Below are 13076 nucleotides of genomic sequence, written 5' to 3'. Positions count from 1 at the left end.
CCCCCTAAGGATCCGTCAATATTTGGACTACACAGACAACGTCGGTGTCAAAAGTTTCGTCTTGGTAGCGATTGAGTTGCTTGTATTTTTATTTACGTTCCGTTGCACGGTTTAGGCTTAACTTACCCTTGTCCTGCCTTTGGGTCACATGACCCAAAGGTTCATAACGAACCATCGTTGTGTTTACCCAATTTTACAAAAAAGAAAATATTTTAACCTTCGCAATGTGGGGGGTCTGAGACAGCCCAACGGTTAAAAGAAAATGCTTCACTTTGTTTTTGTATGCGGTAAAGTTGTTGCAATACGACGGTGGGTCACAATGACTGATGGGTCAGAATGACCCGAAGACAACACAAGGGTTAAGTTTTTGTGGCAAAAAGAGCCTTTTGTCAACAAAGGGTACTCAGTGCTAGCCTACGTCATAACGTCAGCACACGTTAGCAACGACAAATGGATACAACGTGCATAGATGTGCTGTTGCACAGCGAGTATCGTGCCGTGGTGAACTAGCAGCACATGTAGGTTACATTTAAGCAAATCAAGACTTGCATGTACAGTAAGTAATGTCACATTAAATAATGTATTTAAACTCAAGCTTGTGTGGTGCGTCGCTGTCTTCAATGCCACAGCCTAAACTTGATGTCAAAAGAAACGTTTTTCATTTCCGGCGCAGTCAAACAATCCCCTTAATTTTGGCTAGCAACAGCAGCTAGGCTAGCTTGCTCGTACAGTAGCACAATTTACTGAGGTCAGCTTCTCCACCATGCAGGGTTCTAGTCTAAGATCAAATGCTCGTATTTGGCATTGTTACTGACAATGATCGCTTCCAGCAAACTTCTTTCGAATTAGCCATTTCCGCCTAAATAAATGTCAAGCTTATTTACGTTTTTTAGGGGAATATGGGATATGGGAGTCAGGTGGCTGAGCGGTTAGGGAAGCGGGCTTGTAATCAGAAGGTTGCCAGTTCGATTCCCGGCCGTGCCAGATGACGTTGTGTCCTTGGGCAAGGCACTTCACCCTACTTGCCTCGGGGAGAATGTCCCTGTACTTACTGTAAGTCGCTCTGGATAAGAGCGTCTGCTAAATGACTAAATGTAAATGTAATATTTTCAGTTAGCTGAGATGGTACTGTTTCAATCGCGATTCCATCTACATTTACATTTACATTTAGTCATTTAGCAGACGCTCTTATCCAGAGCGACTTACAGTAAGTACAGGGACATTCCCCCGAGGCAAGTAGGGTGAAGTGCCTTGCCCAAGGACACAACGTCAGTTGGCATGACCGGGAATCGAACTGGCAACCTTCGGATTACTAGCCCGATTCCCTAACCGCTCAGCCACCTGACTCCCATCTAGCTAATAATACTGCCGGTGAGAACGTTGTTACTTAGACAAGCTTGTTTCAAGGGGGTTCAGCTTGTTTCAAAGGTGGTTCTTAATGAATGAATGCAATATGAGTGGGCTAAATGTTTGAAAATATAAGTACTGTAGAAACTTTTTAGTCATATAGGTTAAGGTAATTCTACATTTACAGTAGATTTAGTCATTTTAGCCAGGGCCGGATTAAGACATTTTGAGGCCTGGGGCTAATTACCAGGATGAGGCCCCTATATCACCCCGACGCACATCGTGACACGCACACAAACCAACCCCAGGTGCACTGACACATCAGTGCTTTAAAGTCCACAGAGCCACTCTATAAATATGATCAGTTTAAACATGTGACTCACCATCATCACATAAGTGATATTAACAGGCCCATTTTTGCTCATTCTTAATGCAAACTCATCAATGAGCTCTTCAAAGTCCAGTTGGCGCAGTATGTCATGCTCTATTGACTAGGCACCGAATCCAGGATTTGGTTTCGGCCAAATATTGGGCCTTTTGACGGGAGTCGGTTTCGGCTGAACCTTCAATTCTTTTTCCACCGAACCCAAACTCTACGCTTGCACTACGCGCACTACGCTGGTTGAAATAGTGGTGCCGCTGTTGATTACGGGAAGTTGTTTACGTAGGTGGACCGATCAATGCAGTAGACTGAGAGAAAATGAAATGATCGTGAGCAGAAAAAGTGTTGTATGCAGTGGCGATTTCTTTAAGACTGCCCTAAAATATATTTAAAAAATATGCTCGAATATTTACTATTTAACATTTTAAATGCGTTAAGAACACGTTCATCTCGAAGACGAGTTCGTTCAGAATCAGCTACGTAGCAGGTCGACTGACTGATTTCCTTCTCATACAGTCCAGTAGCGTCACAGTGCATTTCCCTGTTGAAGCCCAGCTTCAATGGATTTCAATGGGGCTGCTTTGAACAGACCACCGCCCACGGACACTCAACATCTCTGGGGGTGAATGGAGGAGTGGGCTGGCCTGGACGCTGGGCTTCCGCGTGATGATTGGAGGGTCTGTCGAAAGACTGCATCTCCTTTTGATTGACAGCCATTTTGTATTATAAAAAGTCGCTGAAGCTATTCGAGCTCAGTCCTATCGCGGATTTTGGCCACATTCTCGTGCTTTCTTTGACCGGACATTTTCTCACATTATTTTTGTTTTCACTCTGAATGTTTCTAATGTTATGCGCGGTGCCGTTGACTCACTCGACATCGGGCAACCTGAGGTCCTGCAGCCCTGGTCGCGAGGCCCAGGGCTGCAGCCCCTAAAGCCCATTGCCTTAATCCGGCCCTGATTTTAGCAGACGCCCGTATCCAGAGCGATTTACAGTAAGTACAGGGACATGCTACACTTCACTTTTTTTTATTTTGAATTGTACATGAGCAGCAACAAATGTAGTTGTAAAAATAGCAGTTAATAAACGGACCCATCTGCAAGCAAGCACACCCTACAATTTCCCCAGAAAATTGTACCCTCTCTAGTTAAATGATCTCCACACATGGATCGCATTTTGCGTTGTTACTGACAATGATCGCTACCAGTAAGGTTTTTATGAATTAGCGATTTCACCCTAAATAAATGTCTAGCTTATTTACGTTTTTGTGGGCATATTTTCAGTTAGCAGATGGTACTGTTTGAATCGCAATTCCATCTGAGATAGCACTAGCTAGCTACTGCCGGTAACGTTGTTGCTAGAATAAGTTTCAGAGGGGGTTCTTTATTAATAAATGAATGCCGTATGAGTAGGCTAAATGCCTGAAAATATCACGAGAAGGGAAAAACTAAGTACATTATATACGTATGAAATGAGTTCCTGAAAGCATGTGCAAAGCGCTAAAACTTTGTCGCACTGAAATGTGGAGTTAGACCGAAGAACAGTTTCTCTTCCGTTTTCAGATCAGGTTTTAATGGGCGGAGCCAAAAAATGCCCTATCTACGTCATTTCGCCCCATCTACATCAGATCACTGAATGTCTCCTCCTGCTGTACTGTTATTGTAGCTTACATCAGCTAGCTAGCTAGCTTCAGGATGTCTCCCACCACCCGCAACTGCATCTTCCCTGGATGCAAGAACTCCAGCTGCGCTGCAACGCCATTTAAGTTCCCTGTTGATAATGAAAGGAAAAATAGGTGGATAGATTGTGAAGAGCCACGCTCATGGAAAGCTTTGGATAAACTCCAACAGCCGCCTCTGCACTGACCATTTCACGGCGGACAGTTTTAACATGGACCAGAGACAGACGGGGTTCACCAACACACGGCTTCTCTTGCAGCGCGGAGCCGTACCGAGCATTGCCCCCCCGGCCGTTCATCCTCCGGTCTCACCTGGACCATCCACCGCCGCCTGCAGTTCATCACTCAGTTCTGTGTGCTTGTTATAATTATACTAGATAACTTTTCCAGAGGTATCTCTGCTATAATTAGTGCAAACCGCTAACTTGATATTAGGCTACTCGGTGTAGAATGATGGTATTTTGGGGAAATGGTAGCTAATGTGCTAGAAGTAGTTGGAGAGCTCACTGTCTGCTGTCTCTGCTGTAAATGTTTACTCTTGTGTTACAGCTCAGGGGAATATTTCATTTATATGCATCTGTATGTTTCACTCATTGAACAAATACATTCTAATTCTATACTGTTTTGTTCGGCTTGACGTAGCGTCCATTAGGTTCGTAGGTAGCTTACTTGAGAGAGGCGGCGCCTTCCAGCGAGGGGGCCAAGCTTCAGCTCCTTCAGGCGACACGCCCCCCCAGTGTCGAACAGAGAAGACTGCTGATTTTCTTACGCTTTCAAAGCCTAATTTAACATACTTGTCGGTGTTTTTTTTTCATTCGAATTTGGATGGGTAGTTAATAACATATTATTTTGTGGTGTGGTGAACTTGAAACTCGTTTTTAATTCCACTTTACAGGATCTTTAAAAGGACGTTTAAGTCATAGAGATTAGGTAAATGTTTACACCGTTTTGCCTATTCGTTTTGATTCAACTATGAGGCTGCTACTGTATATAGCCTATCAAAATTTCCTCTTGCAGGGGAAATGAGAAGAGAACTATTTAATTCTACACTTCACTCTTAGTATTTTGACTTGTAAATGAGCAGCAGAAAAATTATGCTTTTAAATCTATGTAATCTTTATAAATAATAAGTATGCATTTAATATCAAATATACAGAAATATCAGTTGTAAACATGTCATTAAAAAACGGACCCCTCTGCAACCGACGCAAGCAAGCACACCCTACAAATTACCCAGAAATTGTACCCTCTCTAGTTTTTATTGTTATGATTGATCACCTCATCATAGGTGTCGTGACTCCCAGCTGCTCTGTTTGCTTCTGTTGCAGAATATATAGTGTTTGATACACGCACATAAAGAGTATGTTTACAAATGGATGAGTCGTTTTCGCATATTGAATACAATGTATTTTCCACTGTGCGTGATGAAACACAGAAGGGCGTGGGCTATTGCTCGCCCCGCCTACCAACGACGTCTCAACACACTATGAAAAGAGCAAAAAACCCTGCCTTACCTCACTTTTTAGTTATCAAGACACTCCATAGACGTACACATAGTCAAAACATAAACACAAGGATATAAAACTGGATTATTTTGATTTTGCAGTAGTTTGGGAAAGGGAATAAAACAACACAAGATCACAGCCGATATTTCCAAAACCTAAAGGATTACAAAGAAGCCTAAATTGCCTGTCCGTGTGTATATTTGAAGCAGTCGATCAGTTCAACAGGTAGGTTTCTGATTTCGACACGGTTACTCGCTGTTGGTCGGCCTTGCGTTTTACTGAAGTATGCTCGTATAAAAATGCGATTGGCGGGTTTGGTTTTCATGCATGTTCAGGATTTTAACCTATGAAATATATATATATATATGCGGGTAAACATTATACTTCTACACATATTAGCCTACCACAACATCTTATTGGAAGCAAATATTATATTACAGAATCAAGCTTTTCATGAAAGACTTAGCACTACATTTTACAAATGTAATTTGGGGTATTTGGATCATCTATGTCGAACACATTGGATTTTTGGGTGTTAATATAATAGTGAAGGACCACCCACCAGTGACGATGTATGTTGGGTCATTTCGGGGATCCATTAAACTTGTGACCAATGACCAATGAGGGAATTAGGCGTCTTATCTGTAGCTGTAATATAATCATAAATGTTTTTTAATCGACCCAACAATTTGATGTAGGCTACAACAACATAATGAATGTGTATAATGGCACAAGGTAATAAGAAATAGTGTGAAATATAAAATGTGTTCATTCTTGACTTGAAAATATTATCTGGAAAGTAAGACTATGTACATTAACGTGCCTCATGTTAAATCAGATTAGGTTACTGAATAACTAAAACTGGAATGACAATGGATACATTATAGAGAGACCATGTCATACCTGGATATCTCATGAAATTTCATGTCACACTTAGCTATATTCAGGTGGAGTCAGGTGGCTGAGCAGTTAGAGAATTGGGCTAGTAATCAGAAGGTCGCTGGTTCGATTCCCGGCCGTGTCAAATGACGTTGTGTCCTTGGGCAAGGCACTTCACCCTACTTGCCTCGGGGGAATGTCCCTGTACTTACTGTAAGTCGCTCTGGATAAGAGCGTCTGCTAAATGTAAATGTATATTACCATCTGTGATGTCATCATTGTTACATTCAGCATGAAATACTAATCAGGTCTGTCTGTTGAATGCACCTCTAGATTCCTGATGTGTGACCTCAGCATGGACCAGGTAGCCCCCTTGTCAAGTGGCTTCCGCTCAAGCCTCAAGGTGAGCCCAGTCGTCAACCAAGTTGAAGAATCGCAACCTAACCAGGCTTAAGCCAGATATGTACTTTCACTCAACTGTTGTATGACAAGTTCATTATTAATAGTAGAGTTGTAGTATTATGTCCATGTTGCTGTACCCCAAATCCATAGACAAGCTGTGTCCTTCAAACAGAGTGCCGTTGGAAACAAACCAATATTTAATGGCTGCAGTGACTTCCGATAGTTATCAATATGTACATTGAATTGGAACACATTTGACATTGACTAAAACATGAAAACAAGATTTAGCAAGACTGTCAAAGATGACTGACTAAATTTGACAAAGCATTTGATATAGAATGAGTACAGTCTCAGTATGTTCCTCTTATACTCCATCTAATTCAATTAGTCCCCTTGGCAACAGAGAGAGCGAGCAGCTTTCAAACCTTGAGGGCTACATTTATTGAACCTTTTGCTACTCTGTCACACTGACTTGTCACCGGACTGTCACATGCACTGTTGGAGCCAATTTCAGTTCAATTGTTAGTTTTGTATTCACTGAGCAGAAAGTTGTATCCAATGAAACGTGATTATTTTTACTTAATTCAAATCTCAATTATCTCTAAAAAGTTTATTGTGAGGCTCAAACCTGGAATATGTCAAGAACATGAGTATGTTACACACAGAGACAGGACAGAGCAGAAGGAAAGAGAAAGCTGTTCTAAAAATGTCTCCCTCTTGGTTAATCGAATTTTAAAGAAGAGACTGGTTTGCTTAACCTGATTTAAAGAGGGAGGGATAGAGGGTGAAGGGAAGGCGATGGAGTACAAGAGAGAATGCTTTTTTTTTTCTTCTTCAAGACGACGCCCACGCTGTGTCATGAACCCTCTGCACTGAAACGCTGCCAGCTGCCTCAAGGGAAGCTTTGAGAGCGTCTACAGAACAGGAAAGACCATATTTGGGCGTCCTCTTCCCAGCGGTTCACGGCCAGGGCTGGCAGAGTGGAATGAGAAAGGACTTAAGTGTTTGACTAGCAATGACAGATTACTTCTAAAGAAAGGGAGTGCCCACGTTTTTTTTTTTCTCCGCGCCTGTTTGGTTATCTTTTGCCTTTATCTAGGATAACAGTGGTGTGACCCTGAAGAGGTGAATGAGGTTTTCACAAGTGATGTGGATATGTTTGTGGCTTATTTTGACAACTGGTCATCAGGACGGGGTTATACATGTCTGAAGTATATGGTAAAGTTAGAGTACATTTTTGTAAAAGGATGCCTTTAAAGCCTTTTAAAAACAAACCCCATTTGTTTTGTTTTTCTGCTTTTTTCCATCCACAGCGACAGACAGCATTTGACCTGTTTGACGACCCCATGTCCCTGTTCTCGGGGTACTTCCTGCCTTCAGATGAAGACCAATCACTCCAGGAGGTTCCTTCTGGGATGGACTCCCTCACACACGGTAGCACACCCCCTACCTTAGTATCTAACGCCATGTCACCCTTATGACACCATACACTTATCACCCCAGGCCAAACCAAAACACTTTATAACTTGGACTAGTCATTTATTAGTCAGTTACTCACCAGACATTGTGTACACAAAGTCTATGGCATATCAAGGGTCAATGATTAGCAGACACTTATGATACTATGATACATATGTGAGATAATACAATGGCTATGTTCTCGTTGAGTCTAGAGGTAATACAGATTTTTTAAATGATTTGATAAAGTCCTATTACTCTTAGTAGAATGGTATTTATTCCAGTTGAACGTCTGTGTCACAGTAAATACAGTGCCACATTTAAAACAATGCCAGTTGAGATAACACGTTTATTTCTGAACAAACTTACATTTGCTTTGGTCCTCTCCCAGACCTTGGCCCCTGCTCTGTGCCTCTGTTGACCCCATGCAGCAAGGCAGTGATGAGTCAGGCACTCAAGGACAGTTTCAGTGGATTCTCCAAGGTGCAGGGCTGCTGCGGAATCTCCAACAGTGAGTCACCTCCTCACCTGTTTTTCCATAATATGATAACCTTTCTTTTCTCCGCTATATCTCTCTGAACATAGTATTTCCAGTTGATATAAAGGGCTCGCATTGTGCTTATTTCCATTGTGTTAATTTTATAAAATAAAATATTTTTTTATGGTTTCTACTGTGTCAAGCATATTGTTTTGCATCAGTTTTATTTTTATTTAGGATTCAATTGAAATAATTATACTTTTACAATGTATTCTTGTGTTTCACTGTTGTGAAAGTCATTTCTCCACCCAAAATGTATTTGTATTTAGGTAGGTATGTCATCACAGAATTTAATCTAGTCATTTATCTAAATATCTTATACCTCTCAGACCCTCGCAAGTGGACCAAGCAACATGTACTTCAGTGGCTCCATTGGGCAGCCAGTGAGTTCAGTCTGGCCAATGTCAACTTCTTCAAGTTTGACATGAATGGTCAGGAGCTGTGTGACCTGGGCAAGGAAAATTTCCTGGAGCTAGCTCCCGACTTCGTTGGTGACATCCTGTGGGAGCACCTGGAACAGATGATGAAAGGTAAAAACAGGAATGAATCCTGGTTTGTTTGTATGTTTTGGTCTATCTGTATATGAAACACTTCAAATGTAAAATACCCATATGCACTAGTTACCTTGATGTAGATAACTTACAAATCATATTTTCTTCACTTCACTTCAGACTGCCAGGAAAAAGATTATTGTAAAACTATCAGCAGTATTGTCCCATCAGTTAATAACTGGATGAGCTCTGCTGGTAAGTAAACACGATACACTACACTACAAAATCAACAGAAAATGAAAAACAGCTGTCCACAAAGCCAAAATGAAAAAAGCTATTTACCTTCCACTTCAAAAATAACATCATAAATACATTTTAAATTGGTTCATATATTACTGTTTTGCCCTCCACAGGCTTTACCAAGTGTGCCATGCGGGTGCCTGAGTGCACGGGCAGTCTTCTGAGGGAACTGTTTGAGAATACTGATAAGACGCCCGTGTTGCTCCAAGACCAGGAGTTCTCCATGTTCTCAAAGCCTCAGCTGAGCACTGTCAATGTTAGCTACATCACTAGGAGCCCCGAATACTCCACGACAAGCGCTACTCCCAAATCTTGTGAGTAGGCCAAGTTTTTTATAAGTTTACAGTTAGCAAGTTGTTAGAGAATGACTCTTTTATACCTGTTTACAAGTTGCCTGTACACATGTCAGCAATGCTTCTTAATCATACTATTGGCTTGCTTACACTTAAAATGTGTTTTTATTAGCCTGCTATTAAACGTTGCTTCTGTTTGTCCCTGCAGTCTTGTCTAAAGACCAGAGTTCCTTGGAGAGTGTGGACAGCTTCGAGGGGCTGCGCTCCTGGGGTAGTCATTCGTCTCTGGCGGACACCCAGCGGGTCCCATCTCAGGACAGCTTTGACGATGAGTACAACAACACGCCCCTGAGTCTGGGAAAGCAGGGCCTGTCCTTCAAAGACTACATTCAAGAGAAGAATGAGCCGGTGGAACTGGGCAAGCCTGTGATACCAGCTGCCGTCCTGGCAGGGTTCACTGGTGAGTTCACGAGCCAGATTATTTTAATTATTAATGATTTAAATTTACCATTATTCTCATCAATTGGAATGGATTCCATCCCAATACCCTCAGGCCTCCAGTTGCCAACTTGCAATATGTTTCTCTGTTAGATTCAGTTTGACATTTTCACACAGTTTGGTTGATTAAATCTTCCTGCCTAATCACACACCTAATTGAACACGTTTTGACCCTCTGACCATGTCTCTTTTATAGGAAGTGGTCCCATCCAACTTTGGCAGTTCCTCTTGGAGCTCTTGACAGACAAAAGCTGCCAGTCCATCATTAGCTGGACAGGAGATGGCTGGGAGTTCAAACTTATTGACCCAGATGAGGTGAGTTTCTCCTGTCTTTTATGCATTGATAAACCGTTTCTTGTAGTACACCTAACTAGATGGAGTAATTCAAATGTCCCAAGTTAACCAGACCAAACAAATTGTGTTGTTTGACCCTTCCTTCTCCTCTCCTCCAGGTTGCTCGTCGCTGGGGCCGAAGGAAAAACAAACCTAAGATGAACTACGAGAAGTTGAGCCGTGGCTTACGTTACTACTATGACAAGCACATTATCCACAAGACCTCGGGAAAACGTTATGTCTACCGCTTTGTATGCGATCTGCACAACCTTCTGGGCTACTCTGCTGAGGAGCTCCATATCATGCTGGGAGTCCAGCCTGACACTGAGGACTGAATCAACTCTACTTTTATTAAAGGGGAAAGGGTTGGATATGGAGTTGCTTCATTAACCCATGCATCCCCATACATTATGTTGCTAATGGTACAGCCCAACTGGCTGTCATTTGTAGTCTCTGAGCAGGTGACAGTTGAGCACTCATTGTCACTACACTGAGGTACAGACAGAATGTGGTCTATTTTGGAGAGGCAGTCCCTTTCTTGGCTCTTTAGGTCAGCATGCATAGTTGTGTGGGCTTTGTGGTTAAAGGGAGGCCAATTTAGAAATCCAGCATTCCTTTTTAGGGCCACTTTGCAAAATGTAATTTTAATGGATATGATTTGTATCCATTTGCAATCTTATAGCAGTCTCAGTGGACAGGAGTATAAGATTTTTTTTGCAAAAGCCTCATACATGTATGTATAAAGTTTACAGCCTCTGAAATGTGCACATATTTACTGACTGTGAATTATAGGGGATAACCAAAGGAGCTTGTTTTGGAATTGTGGCCCTCATGCCCTTAGAAAGGACTTGCGGAATGTGTATTTCTGACTTTATGGAAACGCTAATATTGCCTTTTACTATTTCAGAGTACTTTATAATGCATTGTTTTTGCTGACAAGCCTGTGACTGTTCAAGTGGAATGCCAGATATGCTGCCGCATTTGAGATAGCTTGTTTAATGTCTCGTCTTATGCGATATGCGTAAGGTGTAAAAAAGGCACATATTCTTTAAAGATTGAATGTAAGAGTGTAGCAAATGAATAAGTAATTTATTTTGTCTGGATTGTAGCTGGTCTATCAAGGGATCAATTTGTGCCTTGATTGTTAAATATATTCCATGTGGCCAAAGCGACTTGTGGATGTATTGTAAATAATATATTCTTAACCATGTTTGTAATTTGTTGTATGTTTTTTTGCTATTTGTTTTGTTATTGTTGTAACAAATATACACTGAATATGTGCAGAAAGTTCAAATCGGCTTTAAAAGTTGTTTGTGTGAGGACAGAATTATTTCAGCAGGGTCATTATCTATGGTTAATGATAGTGTTCACCCTGTTTATTTTTGAATTTCAGAACAAGGTTTACATCTTTTAGATAATGTATCTTTCGTAATACTATATATCAAGATTGCAAGTGAAAAGCTTTTGTGGGGATGTTTGAAATGTCACGTGAACATTGTGTTTTCACAAAGGTCTTGTCATACATACATATGGCAATATGTATAAATACAGCCCACAGACCTGTCAACTGTAAGTTAAAATGTGTATGTTACTGGCATGTCTAAAAATGATTTAATTATTTGACAGCTTTTCTTTAATACCACTGCCAATGAGCCTGTGGTTTTCAAATTGAAAATGGCTTCATGACAGTTTAATAAAAGCTTTATTTTTATATGATGTTGAATCTATAAAAAAAAAACTCAACCCAAAAAAGAGACTCAAGTATTAGCAAGCAATTAGCAATAATTAACAACACTTAGCAACCGAAGTCCTACAGAAAATGTCAACCAAAGCAAAAGTGGTGAAATTCAGCAAAAATTTACTTTCTTTTTGCAATGCAAAAGGTTTTGCACTCGACAATAAGACACAAATGGTCATAACAAAAATTAAATGGCGCCAAGAGCAAACCATAAGACAGCCTGACCTGACCAAAGGAGTTAAATGCTGTTAAATGGAAGTCGTTTTTGTGTGCAGATGTTCATTTTCTTTGCTCTCAAACTTTAAAAAGCAGTTTTGGTGCTTGAAATATATTTACGTTTGATTGACATGCATTTTGTTTAATCTTTATTAGGTAATATTTGATGGAATACATTTTTTCTGGTCATTTAAAAACTTTAAAGCTCTCGTTTGCATATTGTATTGTTTGTTTGCAATGCAAAAAGTTTTGCACTCAACATAAAGACACAAATCTACCTCCAGAGGCCCAATGTTATAAAAAAAAACATTGTAGAAATGTTTGCACAATTGAATGAGAATGCAGTATAGGACTGCATCATTGGAATGGTCAATCAAATCTTATGTAATTAACATTTAGCCTCTTGATTTTGGATAGGTGCCAGATTGGATGACCTGCTGTCCCCTTACTGGGTCCCATGGATCTTCTCCCACACACCAGCCACCAAAAAAAGGAAAAAGGAGCATGACATGGAAAGGTATGAGCAGCACTGCAGAATGCAGAAAAGGAAATGTGGAAGAGCAAAATGTTATGGATGCTCAATTTATCCTAAGTGCCAGAAACTGAGCCTGCTGAGGAGGAACTACAACAGTGTGACAACACATCATGCAAGGCTGATTGAAAGATACAAGAGGGAATGCAATGGCCTCAGGGAGGAAAGTCTTAGTTTGAGTGACATTTTTAGATCCATAACATATGATTAACTGGCTTTTGAAAATAATCATGAAAAAGTCAAGGCAAGAAAGGAATTTAAACATATGCCAAGTAGTGTTAATATTTGTGATGTCATCCCTCCAGACTGGTTCAAACATGTCTCTTTCCTGTTGTCAATGCTCATGAGGCTGAAAATGAGGCTTCTTTTTTCTTTGATTAGTTGTATCTTAACGAAGAGAGGGTACAATTTCTGGGGAAATTGTAGGGTGTGCTTGCATCGGTTGAAGATGGGTCAGTTTATTAACTGTAATTTTTACAACTGACA

General features: G+C 40.8%; 1 protein-coding gene across 1 annotated transcript; it reads left to right on the top strand.

Annotated features, from left to right (window-relative positions):
- Nucleotides 1-4942: 4942 nt before the first annotated feature.
- On the top strand, nt 4943-11815 carry ets2 (v-ets avian erythroblastosis virus E26 oncogene homolog 2). The gene is made up of 10 exons (XM_067257779.1): nt 4943-5137; nt 6125-6194; nt 7507-7627; nt 8043-8162; nt 8519-8719; nt 8861-8935; nt 9094-9294; nt 9482-9733; nt 9968-10086; nt 10224-11815. The coding sequence occupies exons 2-10, from the start codon at nt 6132-6134 to the stop codon at nt 10437-10439; spliced, it is 1368 nt and encodes a 455-aa protein (XP_067113880.1). The 5' UTR covers nt 4943-5137; nt 6125-6131; the 3' UTR covers nt 10440-11815.
- Nucleotides 11816-13076: the final 1261 nt, after the last annotated feature.

Source organism: Osmerus mordax, chromosome 19, assembly GCF_038355195.1.
Source record: "Osmerus mordax isolate fOsmMor3 chromosome 19, fOsmMor3.pri, whole genome shotgun sequence".
Classification (NCBI taxonomy): Eukaryota; Metazoa; Chordata; class Actinopteri; order Osmeriformes; family Osmeridae; genus Osmerus; species Osmerus mordax.
This window is presented reverse-complemented; position numbering and strand designations above follow the sequence as displayed.